At 42.3% G+C, this 13,413-nt stretch overlaps 1 protein-coding gene across 1 annotated transcript in view; it reads left to right on the forward strand.

Annotated features, from left to right (window-relative positions):
* The first annotated feature begins 8,545 nt into the window (after positions 1–8,545).
* AGPS (alkylglycerone phosphate synthase) overlaps positions 8,546–13,413 on the forward strand; it is a 61,072-nt gene continuing 56,204 nt past the window's right edge. Inside the window, exon 1 of the mRNA XM_059820391.1 lies at positions 8,546–8,739. Coding sequence (XP_059676374.1) covers positions 8,546–8,739 — 194 coding nt within the window. The remainder of the gene's footprint in view (positions 8,740–13,413) is intronic.

A 13,413-nucleotide genomic window follows, 5' to 3' on the forward strand; every position in this document is an offset into this window, starting at 1 on the left:
GCTCCATTCCTCGAGGAACAGCAGAAGTACAAAAGAAACATGGTACAAGGGCACAGAAGATCTTGTGTTCACGGCATTGGCAGTCTCCTGCTGAGGCTTTCTGGGGCACAAGCACATAAAAATCCATTGCTGGATGTTCAGTTTGCCTCCATTATCTTGCAGTATAATTGCTTAGGGTGCTTGATCCCCTCTAGGCAGAGCATTAAGAGACCATTAAATGCCTAATACCATCACCTGTTTCTGTCTACACTCTGCCTGACTTTTCTCTAATCTATTCTCATCATCTTTGCATGCATTCTTGAATGTCTTTCTAAACTTACAATCCTGAAGCTTGTCTCTAAAAATGAAGGTGAATTGCATTAAGTCCCCTATATCTAGTTAGTGCATACAGGGAAAGGATCTTCAATTTGTCAGAAGGCACCTCTGATTTGGCAATGCAGAGGGAAGCTGGGCCAAACTAGAAGGAATAATACAACATTGCAGGAAACTTTGGGGGAACAGACTATGAGGGTAGTGAGTATCACCAAGGGCTGAACAAAGATACAAGTACAGTGGATCGGGAGAACAGTCTTTTTGTATGGAGTGCATGTAGCTTAGTGCATAAACTGCAAATCTGCTGGACAGCTTAAGGACACAGCTTAACCCATGCCCCCCCAGAGGACCTTAATGGCAGGGATAGTATTCACTCTTAGCTGTGTGTTGAAAGACTATGGATCTGAATTATAAAAGGATATGGGTGCCTGCATATATCAGAACAAATGTAGAGGCTTCAGAGCAGTTGTACTCTGTCTACCATTTTCACAAAGCACCTATCATGCACTGGGAAATTCAGATGTTTAATAAAATTCTCTCTTATGAGTTATAAAATCTTGACTTTCCATTAGTAGTTACCTTTACAGGACAATTGTACTATTGTGTGGGAGATAATTATGGAGTAATATAAGATCATATGAGGATAATGTAAGTATTACTGAGACAGAGTTAACAACTTTAATCTAAGCTGTAGATGTTTCATTCTGTTCTGACATCTAGTTCCCTCGAGATCATGGAAGAACCTATCATTTTAAGCAAAGAAAAAAAAATGTTTCATGTGAAAAGTGACCAAAACAATAGCACTATGTGAAGGGAACCCTAAAAGTAGAATCACACTTCAGTCAAATACAACTTACATTTAAAGAGTGTTTTGTTCATTTTAAAGAGTCACATGATTATTCGTCAGCTTCCATTTGGGAACAGTTTTTGCATGGTCTATTCAAACACTCTACCTGTCCCAAATACGGTGTTTACGCAATTACATTGCTTAATTGTGTGTCTGATGTTGCACATCTTGGTATTCCCTACAGCATACTCAGGTAATTGTCCTAAAATGTAATAGACACTAGAAGGAATTGTTCCTTCTCATTAAACTCTGAGGAAGGATTTGCAATAGCTGATTTGTTTGTTAAGCTGCCTTGCTATCTGATCTAGGAAAGGGTTTTTTTGAGTTAGCCACAACAGTTAAGTGTCACAGCTTTAACTGAAATATGTCAAACATTTCTGCTAAGTTATCTGATAAATGTCCATTTTCCAGCAGTAAAGAATTCTGTAATAAGATTCAGTCAAGAACGGCAAAAACACACTAGGCTTTTCATCAGCACCTTTTTCGTATTCTGATTAAGCAAGTAAAAATCTGACAGACTTAAGCACAATCAGCCCTCTCCATACCCTTGTATTTCTTCTCCTCTTGAGATGCTATTTCTCACCCAGAAGTTGTAGAGCTCTATAATCTTCTCAAAAGGATACACAGGGATTGAGTTTCTAATTAAAACCCAAGCAACATTCTCTTCCACAATACAGTTTATACGTTGCATACCCTTAGGAGTAAAACAATGGTTATTAGAACCGGTAATATGACTAAGGACATGAGCAAGGGAAACAAAGAATTAAGCAAATGCCATTATTAGGTCATTTCTTCTTCCTCCTTTAAATTCTGAGAAATTGTGTCAGATTGGGAGAATTTTAGTGCAAGAATTTTAGTGCCTCAAACTACATACTTAGAATGGATTATTTAGCAAAACGCTATAATACAGTCTAGCTTCCAGTGTCTCCCTAGAGAACCAGATGTACATAGAGATCCTAGCAGTATCCTGAGCTGATCTCACACTCCATACACATTAGAGCACAGAGGACAGGAGAGTGCCAGGATATAGGATTATCAGGACAAATTGTTGAACTTGATTACTGTTTGCTACGTCCACCTTCTCCTGCCTCAATTCCCCATGGAATGTTTCTCTACTGTCTGCTGGCTATCAAAGCAATATATTCTGGGAAAATATAGAAGGGCATCTTTCTTTTCCAAGCATACATCACTATCCAAATGAGGAGAGAATCATAATTATATGAACTGAATCTCTCAAAAGGAAACTACCAATGCTGTTCAGGAGAAATACATAAACTGGGCTGAGAAAGGCAATGCTTCTCTCAAAAGGGGATTTTCAGAGTTGCAACACTTCCTGCCAGACTCTTCCATAGAAGGGCATAAAGCTGGAATGAAAAATGGAGGTTCTGAAAGTAAATAAAGAGAACTGAGAATAATTATGAGATGAGGTCACCAAGACAAAATGCAGGTGTACAGGAGTTGCAACAGCCAGGAAAGTGTAGAGGCAAATATTTTCTACAGAGGCTCCCTTGTCATGCTGGGCAGTTACATTTCACTTTAATAGACAGCTCTTTTAAAAAAGGAGAAGGAGAGAAAGTCTTGGGGCAGTAAAAAAGAGTGTGCAAACCACTCTTGAGCTCCTTTGGGATACACACCTTGAAAGCTAACTGTAAATGTCAAATTATGCTTACTTTCACCAACAAAGCTGTGGGAAGCCATATGTGGTAACTATGTTTGGTTTTACTGAATTGCCTCAATAAATAAATACAAAAACTTTTTTCTCTTGACAGACTTTTGACATACATTGTGGAAGAGCTGAAACTGGGCAGGGCTATACATCTCTACATAGAGTTTTCCAGGAAGCTTGCCTTTGTTCCCTTCAGTTATTTGGATGCAGCAGGACTGTCATTACAGTAGAATGAAGAAGATGAAATGAGTTCACTGGGAACCTGTGAAGCATGTACATTGATAAACATATCTGCCACTATTGCTACTAGTGATAACAGTTTAACTGGTTTTACTACCAGAAGTAATTAGAAGAAACAAATAGAAATGTGTCAGTTTGCAAAGGCCAACCTTGAATTGATCAATGCACAAACTCATCCATGCATACAGCTAACAATTTAGCAAGTATTTTCCTTTCATGCAAAATGTAATATACAGAAAAGTCAGATCTGGATTTATTCTTAGTACATAGGTAATAATAATATATTACTAATAACTGTGCCTTGGGGCACCAGTGGAAGGCTTAGTGAAGTCACAGCAGTTTCACAGAGGAGTCCATATACATTTTCTAATATATTATGGACAAGGATTTAGCACTTCCTTCTCAGTGATCAGCTCTTGTTTGGATGCAGACTTACTTGTAAGCTCCAGCATTTCTACGCTGTTCAGATCATCCTATTGACTGAAAGCTGAAATAGTTTATTATCTTGGATACTTTTTCTCTTTACCAGGAGAGAGTTGACCACCATGTACAAAAACATCTGTATGTTTTGTATGTTTAAAGAGACAACGTGCTGCCCGCTAACCTTTTCCATATAAAAAAGGTCAGCTTCCAGTTGGAGATCCCTAGATAGGAGGCTTCATTCATGGCCCATGCTCTGCAGGCTTTTATCGCCTTTTCCCTAGTTTCAGTTCCTCCTATCCTTGTGTAACCTTTCCAAACCCAGGCTGATCCTTGCCAATGGCCAACGGCTTGAGGTCCTGCAGGCTTCTCCCTAGCTGTAAGCTCTGAGACCTGGGCCCTTCTCATTCCGTGGCACTGAGGCCTGCAAGTTGAGCCTCATATTGCCATAAGCTGGTAGTGGATGGACGGATGCGGTGCCTTTCCCCCAGGGTCTCTGCTGACTCCATAAAAATGGCACAAAGCCTAAGTAGGTCTTAGGCAAATTGGCTCCTTTCAGGAAAACTTCTTGGCCCATTCAAATGTCAACAAAACTCCTCCCAGAACATGAATTACTTGGTGTTGAATGACATGTTCATGAATGGGTGTAACCTTTCTTTTTCTTTTTTTGTTCTGGTGAAAAATGAGGAATCCAGAGGTGATCTCAAGGGCTTATGCCCTTTTCGCTCTTCTATTGCCTCATCAGCTTCTTCTGAGCCCATGATTCAGCTGTGGATGTCCCACACCCAGCCTGCACCTAGGGTGGCTAGAACCCCACCTCTTCTGTAGGTGGTGGCTTTTTGTACAGGGGTATAGAACAAAAAGATGTTCTAATATATTAGTGTCAATCACATCTGTATAGTAGTTGAACTGGAGAAAGCAAGAACATCTAAACCACACCTTATTCAAGCAGGCATTTCCTTCTGTTTTAACCTTGCAAGTAGTGCCATGAAATGAAGACGCTTGAAAAAATTAGTTTCTAATTTCCCATCTTTCTAGAAAGCAAAGTATTCTTTAAGTTCATTTTCTCATTGGCTACTATTATGATAAAAGTTCTTCCTCAGAAGCAGTGAGGTGAATTAAGAATTGTAACTCAAAGATGTGCTACTTTAAAAGTGAAAAAGAAATAAAAAATCCTTCAGCCTTTTTCTGCTATTTAGACAGTAAAGGAACAGTACAAGCAGGTACTACAGCACTGGCAATTCCTGCTAGTTTCAGCTGGGACCAGGAACTTCCTTATGTTTCAATAAAACTTCTTTGAAAATTTTCAAAATTCTTTTTACGGTTTAAGTTGAATAGAGTACTCTACCTTCTCTTGTAGATGTGTGTACAGCTGCTATTTCAGCTACTTGTAAGTTGCTGAAGCTTCTAAGGCTGGATGTGTAGCCCATCAATTAATTTTCCACATCTGATACCAACATCTCAAGGGCTCTCATGCTACATTAGGTGATTTTCAACAATCTGTTGAAGACCTTAATTCAAGGCAAGAAAATTTATCAGAAAAATCTTTTCTTTTCACAGGCCTGTGTATGGCTTGCCCAAGAATGTAGCGTTTGTCCTGAGCAGCATGGTCCCTCTGTGCTCTCCCACAGGACTACTGCATAATAGAGCTCTGAGACACCTTGTTATGAAGATCTCTCTGAAAATTTAAAGTATTTTGGATACTTTATTTTGTATAACACTGTAGACTCTTTAAAACTATGTTTCTTGAAAATGCCAATGTGCAGAGTTCTGGAAATGCAGGTCTTTGGTGACATGAGGAGTGTCACGTTGAGCTGGCATCTCACTCTTGCTGGCAGATGCACTCAGGTATGTGGGAGGGACAGTTCATGGAATGGCGAATGCTGCCGCTTTGGCTCGGCAACGATTAGCATACTTCAAACTACCACGTTGTAGATCTGCTGGTATTTTTACTGAAATCAGTTCTCTTTGGTGTCACAGCCATATTACTTTCAAAATTGTTGTGTTTCCCAAGTTTTCTTTTCAGCACTTGTACTTATTAGATAAACTTTATATGAATCAATTAGACATATTTTTTGAATATATGACAGTGGTTCACTTCAGGCAAATGATGAGAGACAGCGACCTCATGATCTGCCAGTACATTATGTTATTGCTTCTTTTCATGAAGATTGCCATCCTTCCAAGGGAGCTGAGGATTGCATGCAGAGCACTGGCAGGAACTCAGCATTCTTACTGCAAGCAAAGACCCCCCTTGCACAAAAGCGAGGTGTCGCTTAGCTATACCTTTGCTCTACGTAAGACAAGGGCTCTCACTGATTTCCAAACCATACCACCATGCCTCTACAACCCCCAGTTAAATCTGCAGCCACACACACACTTGAAAGTTAGTTGGGAACTTTCTGGAGAATTAAGTTCTGAGGTGGTGACAAATATTGCTTTTCATATGCTAATTGAATTCAATTTTTTACTGGGAACCTCTATGATTAGGATCAAATAAATGAGCAATGGGCTCATTATTGTTCCTTACATGTGACTGTGATGCGAAGAAACATTCTAGGAAAATCTGAAGCCTACTATAATGAATCTAGTATCTCTTTGCCAGCATTCAGCAATGTGGAAAGATTTGGATAACTTGACTTAAAGTCCCCCCAGCTATATCCAGAACTTCAGTAAACAATGTGTGAATGGAAACTCAGCCAAGAGACCCGTGTTTGTTCCCTACAGACTGCCTCCACAGCAGCAGACAGTTAAATGTGGATATGCATGAGTTAATCCAGAAAGTAGTATACAAATTATTCACAGGGGGGAAATGTAACTCCATAACCAAACTATCAAACTGCCAGAACAGCTGTTTGTGTTGCAGCAATACCAGAAACCTAACCTAAAGCTGAGACCCCATTGCAACTAGTGCAATTCCTGCCCCAGGAAAATTACATACTATTTTCTAGTCGAAGTACACAACGGGCATAAAATCAATTAACAACAGTGAGAATAAAAGCAAAACAATAGTAGTAATACCTGGGTGGCTTTTATGTACTGCTTTTCACCAGCAGGTCTTATAGGGGTTGATCCTATATTGTCACACAGTCCTTACTTGGCATATTTATCTTCAAATCAGTCTCTCCAGGGAGATGCTGTTATCCCTGGTTTATATATGGGGAAGTATGACTCAAAGAGGCACCAATATTGCATGTGAAGTAGGGAACTGAACTGCTTGTGCACTACATACTGCTCCCTGGAGAACTTTCGGCTAGATGCTTAGCTAATGGAAAGGTATCAAGTTGAAGTATCATGGGAGAAATAGGTCCCTGAAAGAGATTCGAAAAGAGGGTAAGGTAAGAGTTCTATGAATTTTCATGTGATTTTATTTCATATACATGACATAACAAGCATAGGGGTGTATGAGGAAGGAATGAACAAATAAATCAACAATGATAGGCAAAATGTCATTATAAAAATACTATCAATCGCATAGATATTAGCATTCCACTTCAAGACTTCCAAAAAGCTGGTCAGTGCCATTGAACTGCAAAAGCTGATCATGAAAGTAGCTCCTGTGTGACAACTGTGTAGGCTTCAACAGTGTAAGGTATTTCACATCTCAGGGAAAAAGTTGCAATTAAATCTGAGTAGGTCATCTAGCCCATTATCTTGCCCTGAGCAGAACTGCATATCATGATATCATCTCTGATAGGTGTATGTTGTCTGTTCTCAACGCTGTCTAATAAAGGTGACTTTGTTCTCTGCTTAGGCAAACTACAACAGTTTTTCATTTTCACTGCCACTAGAAAGTAGTCTAATGCTAATACTGAAGTTCTGTCTTGTAGTTTGAGCTCATTACTGCTCACCAACATAGTCGGGACATGAAGGGCAAATTGCTTGCTCTCTTTCACTTCATAGCAGTCTGGACTCTGTTTGTTCAACCTTTTTTCATTCTCTGATGAAAAAACCTCTCTTCTCCTCTGTTCTCCTTTAAAATCTTTCCAGTTTCCATATCTTTTCCTGAGTGGAAATTCAAAGCTGACCAAAGCCCTCTGGTGCATGATGGTAAATTCCTAGTAGCAGACAGCCCCTGGAGTTGGCATCACACCTGTATCTCCCCTTAAGTCCCAATTCTGCTCCCTCTTCAAAGTGATGCTACAGAGTGAATCCCAGCGGTTCCCACAGGGCTCAAAATGGTTGGGATTGACAGTTCTGTACCCTGTGATGGCTGCCCAGCTACAGAAAGGGATATATTCCCACCAGTCAGTCAGCATTCATTTCGTGGTGTGGGTTTACTGGAGGGGGCAGACCATCGGGAGCCTGAAGCCCCTCTTCTAGCAATGCATGGCGTGGGAAGAACAGCCACGTTACACAGGCAGAAGCAGCTGGCTCAGCAGCGCTCCACTCACCAGGGCCTTCCGTCCCTGTCAACAGTAATGATAAAATCTGTAACCCTTGTAGGATTATTTGCCACCTCACCAACCAATGTCTTAAGTAACCCACCTATGTTATTGCCATTAATTAGTATTTCACCATTGACTTAGGCAATCCTCATCTTTAAAGAGCATGCACCTTTGCGTTTCCTCAAATCTGTTGAGAAATCTAAAGGGGCAGTAATTATAGCACAAGATGTGAGAAATCTCCAATAAAGCCTTTTTTTTCCCCTTGCTCAGTCACGTAGGCCCTGCACTGCTGACACAGGCCGCTGTTCTGCCTGACTGCCTATGGAAACCGGCCTCGGCTTCGAAGCCCCTAGCGATATGCGCGTCCTCCACTGCGGTCTGAGGCAAGGAAAGCCGAGCGGGCTCGGGTCACTGCATAGGGCGGGCCGCCCTGCCCCGGCTCAGCTCCCGAGGCGGCGGGAGCCGCGCTCCTCACGGGGCGGGGGCGGGGGCCGGGGCCCCCTCACGGGGACGCGCGCACAACCGCTCCCCCGAGGCGGGGCGGAGCGAGGCCGGAGGCGCGCGGGCGGCGGTGTATGCCGGGACGGCCCCTATGAGGGGAGCGCCGGGAGGCGCCTTCCGCTCGCCCGACCTCTCACCCGGCGGCGATCGGCGGCACAACACGGAAGTGCGATGGCGGCCGCGGCGGAGGAGGCAGCGGGAAGCGGTGGCGGCTCCCCGTCCTCCGCCCGGCGACGGCTGCGCATCATCTCCGGGCACCTGCGGGGCTCGCCGCGGGCTCCGGAGCGGGAAGCGCTCTCCCCGAGTCCCTGCAAGGCGCAGGGAGGCTCCCCCGGGCCGGTCTCCGGCTCCATCCCGAAGAAGCGGTGGGTGCGGGCGGGGGTCCCCGCGGGGCAGCGGGCCCCGGGCCGCGTCGGGGAGTCCGTGCCGGGCTGGGCGGGCTCCCGGAGCGGTCGGCTCTCGGGGCGGGCCGGCGCTAGAGCAGCGTGTGCTGCGGAGAGCGGTCTCACTCCCGCCTGGGAATGGGCGTGGGCTGACGGGGCCCGGGGAGGCCTCGCGTGGGCTGCGCGGGGAGCTGCGGGGTTAGCAGGGCTGGGAGATGGCGGGAAGGCAGCGGCGGGGAGGAGGACGAGGCTAAGCCCAAACGCGGGTAAAGTGCTGAAGCGATTCACCACTGCAGGGACTGGATGAAACTGAAGGAAGGTGGCCTTCAGCCTCTTACTTGGTTCTGTAGTAGATGGAATTGTATTAAAATGGATAGTCATTCAGTCACCTTAATAACTGGAGCAGAGGTTCAATGTTTGCAAAATACTTTGAGGCTGCTTCAATGAAGAACGTGGCACGTGTGAGAAGCAAGGGCTGTGTATGGGCTTTCAGTCCTCTGCAGACATGTGAAACCTTCACCTTATATGAGTTCTGCAAAAAGTGTGCTCATACATTAAGCTCTAACTCAGGTTTTTTAGAAATGAATAGCATATTAACTACCTTTTCTGTTTCTTATAGTATTTAATACTAAAGAATCTAAGGTCACATGAGACCAAGGGGAGACAAATAGTCAAACTGTGCAGTTCAAAATTGTTTCACTGGCTCTTGGATTTTTCTAGTAGATTCTTTTAAATGCTACAATTATAATACCATGTTATAGTTTCATGTAATTTATCATCATGAGGACACCTTCCTGCTGGGGTGGACTTGTATTTGTTTTGTGATTTTTTTTTTTTTTTTTTTTTTTTTTTAATTTTTTCTTTTTCCCCCCTTTCCCAGATGTGGATTTTCTATGTATGTATTGGCTTGCTATCCTGCAAGAGCATTTTAAGGTTTAGGTTATAGACAACCCACTGCTCTCCATCAAGCTGCATGTAGGGACTAGTATGTTAGTGTATGGAGGCGGTAAAGAGGCAGATGGGACAAGCAGTGGTTAAGAGAGTTGTAGCTCCTTTGAGGAAAATACATTCAGCCCATGGTTTGCTCTCAACTTTTTTCAAGAAGAGGGCAAGGGACAGTCTGAATTATTCTAACAGGCCATGTGTGGCCCAGGGCCACAAGCTGAGCTTGCCTTCTTTGGGAGAACTGGGATTTCATGGGCATGTAGTCAAATGTTAACAACTTTGAAAGCCTTTAGTTCTCACTGAGGGGATTTGATGCTCTTGCAGGAGGTGCGTAAAACAGTGCTGCTCACTGGGAGAAATGTGGCATTCCAAAATTGTTGCCTTCCATATTGAGTTTTTCTTTGGTTTGAATTTAGGAAGAAATCACTGTTTCTGAAAAAATACCAGTTTAGCTAGTTTTCAGGGATTTATTTTAAATGGATTATTGTGTAATTTCTACAGCCAGTTATTGCCTCCTTGAAGAGCACGAGAAACAGGCTTTTGTGAAGATGCATGTGACTTGAAGGATAGCTTCTTCCTCTGTGGAAACACAGGCATAGTGAACTTAACACCTGTACTTCTACAAGTTATTGACGTTGCTCTCCCATATTAGGATTTGCTACAGGATCATAACGGATTGCTATTTTTACTCTAAATAACTTGTTCTGGATTAAGAATAAAAATTATGTTGCTTCAAGGAGTTTATGATCAAAATGACACAACTGCTGGGTACTTTGCTATGGGAGTGTAAGGGAGCTGCTGGAAAGCTTGGTCTTCACCATAGGTACAAATGTCTTGATGTAGCTAAAGCCCAGCTTTTTTGTATGTACAGAAGCAAAAGAATCTTAAGGGAGCTGCATCTCTGTCTTAAGGTTCCCTCTGAACGTCTGAGACATGGTTGAAACATGTTTGAGATGTTGCATGTGAAAATTCTGATACACAAATATAGCTTGGATATGAGGATCTAGGTAGAGTTTGTATTTCAGGATAATATCCAGGTTTTGAAGTGAGTGATGGGGGAGAAGGACAATTCTGTTGCCTATACTGATTTGGAGGTGGCAAGTGATGAACATCTGAGTCCTGTTCTAGTGACTAGACTGTGATTCTGTGACTGCTAGCTAATCTGGAGCTGGTTGATCTATTCATGAGACCTAAAGGTTGAGTGAAAAATCTGGTAAAAAAACCTGACCTATAGATTGGTACAGTGGTACTGCGTGGCTTTTATCAGCAATATTAGGACAATCCAAACCCAGATGCACTTTTCTTGCAGTCTTCTGTAGGATGATTCAGCTTTTCTGTCTCTTTTAAACTATTACTTTAATTTTTCCTAGCAAAGCTGCAGCCAGAAGTACCTTAAGCAAAATTTTCTTTCATTACGCCTGGTGCATTTTTCCTGTAGTGTTTGAAATGGTGTCAAAGCTACAGACACTATTGTACCAGATTTAGGTGCATCCTCCTCATGTTGCATTTCTTCTGCAAAGTAGAAGACTTCATATGATGAAAAACCCTTTTGTAGTACTTCAGGTATATGTCTCTGATCACAGAAATTTTTTTCTGGCTGATTATTCAATAGTTGCTAGACAGTGACCTGCAGAAACATGATTTTCTTGTTGATAGTTCAAAGACCAAACTGTTAAGGATCTTATCCAGACATTTTTCATCACCAGTGAGGGGCGGAAGGAGAGTATGTGGTATTGACTGAGAGTCTGTGAGTGCTCATCTAACTGTCCCTGTTTCCAAATAAAAATGCCTGTGAAGGCTAAACAATGTGTTTGCAAATTGATGTCTTTAAAGATTGCAGTATGCTTCCCACTTCTTAAAAGGACAGTTATAGAGATGGGAAAATTCCTCAAAAAAAGACGAGCGACTCTATTCTTAGATGAGTATCCTCTTGAGGGGAAATCTCAGGTACTATAGGAGTGGAGAGATGTTATTTCTTGGTGGCATTCCTGGCTTGAATTTCGTATTTTAATTCAGTGTTGCAGTGGAAGATGGGGATGAGACAGGGTGATGGGCATGCTGAAAAACTTACTAAACAAATTGAGTTGGAAAAGAACTCTTCCTTGAAGTTACTTTTTCTGAACTTTTATGTTATGCTGTTGACTTTTGTTGACTGGTTATTAGTAAGCTCACTTTGCTGGTAAGACTTGAGTTAAAAACTTATACACAGATATTTTGAAGATTAAGTACGTGAAGTGTTCAACTTGTACTGCTTTGGACACGCAGTGTCCAAAGAAGAGCAATGAAGCTGGTGAGGGGTCTAGAGAACGAGTCTTATGAGGAGCAGCTGAGGTTGTTTAGCCTGGAGAAAAGGAGGCTGAGGGGAGACCTTTATAGCTCTCTACAATTACCTGAAAGGAGGTTGTAGCGAGGTGGGTGTTGGTCTCTTCTCACAAGTACCAAGTGATAGGACAAGAGGAAACGGCCTCAAGCTGCACCAGGGGAGGTTTAGATTGGCTGTTAGGAAAAATTTCTTCACCGGAAGGGTTGTCAAGCATTGGAACAGGCTGCCCAGGGAAGTGGCTGAGTCACCATCCCTAGAAGTATTTAAAAGATGTGTAGATGTGGTGGTTAGGGACATGGTTTGGTGGTGGCCTTGACAGTGTTAGGTTTACGGTTGGGCTGGATGATCTTAAAGGTCTTTTCCAACCTAAATGATTCTATGGAAACAGTAAAGTGCTATAATTCCCTAGAATACAGTTGTACCGGAGTAACTGTTATGTATGCTAGAAAGTAAGAGTGCCTCAGAGGTGGAGCATGCACTGATGTTAATCTTGCCATCATAGCTTGTATTAGAACTTATTCAAATCAAACTTTAAACCATTTGGTCCTTGTTAAAAGGCGGTATTGATTGAGTGTAACTAAATGTTGACTCAGTAGCCCGTAGGCTTAAAATTTTTCTGTCCTGGAGCAAGAGAAAGCAAGGCAGGATTTCCTGATTTTCCTGTCTCCGTGGAGAATGTTCTTTCCTGTGGGATGAAGAGAGGCTTGTGGATCTGTTAAATATTATGGGCATACTGCTATCCAGGGTAAACCAAGGGATGAGTGTATAGCCAGGTGCCTGCTCTGTTATCAAGTTCACACCCAGGTTGCTCAGAGTAATGTGTTAATATTGCCATACTTTTATATAGACTCTTGTGATTCTTGCTGTAGTTGCTGGCAATGATTGTGACTGTATTAAGCAGCAACATGAATTAACTCTTAAAGAGTTGATATACTTGAATTTAACAAGTAACATCAAAGAGGCTTCATATCTTACCACCAATACTCAGAGCAATCTTTACTCTGAACTGTTATGTACAAGAAAATGAATGTGTATATATAGTGCTATTTATTTAAACTTGATTTGTTTATTTACACTGAATAGAATGGTCTGTTAATGCAATAGACTAGAGTGATTACTTGGACTTCCTAGAAGCTACTTTGAGCTGGAGTAAAGTAAGGATATCTGTAGTGTAACAGGTTGCAGCCAACTAGACTTTCCTGAAATGTTACTATACTTCTCAGTAGAGAACAATAATGTGAAGTATTAAAACATGTAGGCTGAATGTGATGGACAAGCATAATGCCTCTGTAGTGTTGTTATATCCAAAATTGGGCTGTTGTGTGCAAGTCTTCAGGGTTGATGGTATAGGCCAAAAAGTGTTCTTCAGCAGTTATCTGATGTACTTG

The sequence above is a fragment of the Gavia stellata genome, chromosome 8, assembly GCF_030936135.1.
Source record: "Gavia stellata isolate bGavSte3 chromosome 8, bGavSte3.hap2, whole genome shotgun sequence".
In the NCBI taxonomy this organism is placed as follows: domain Eukaryota; kingdom Metazoa; phylum Chordata; class Aves; order Gaviiformes; family Gaviidae; genus Gavia; species Gavia stellata.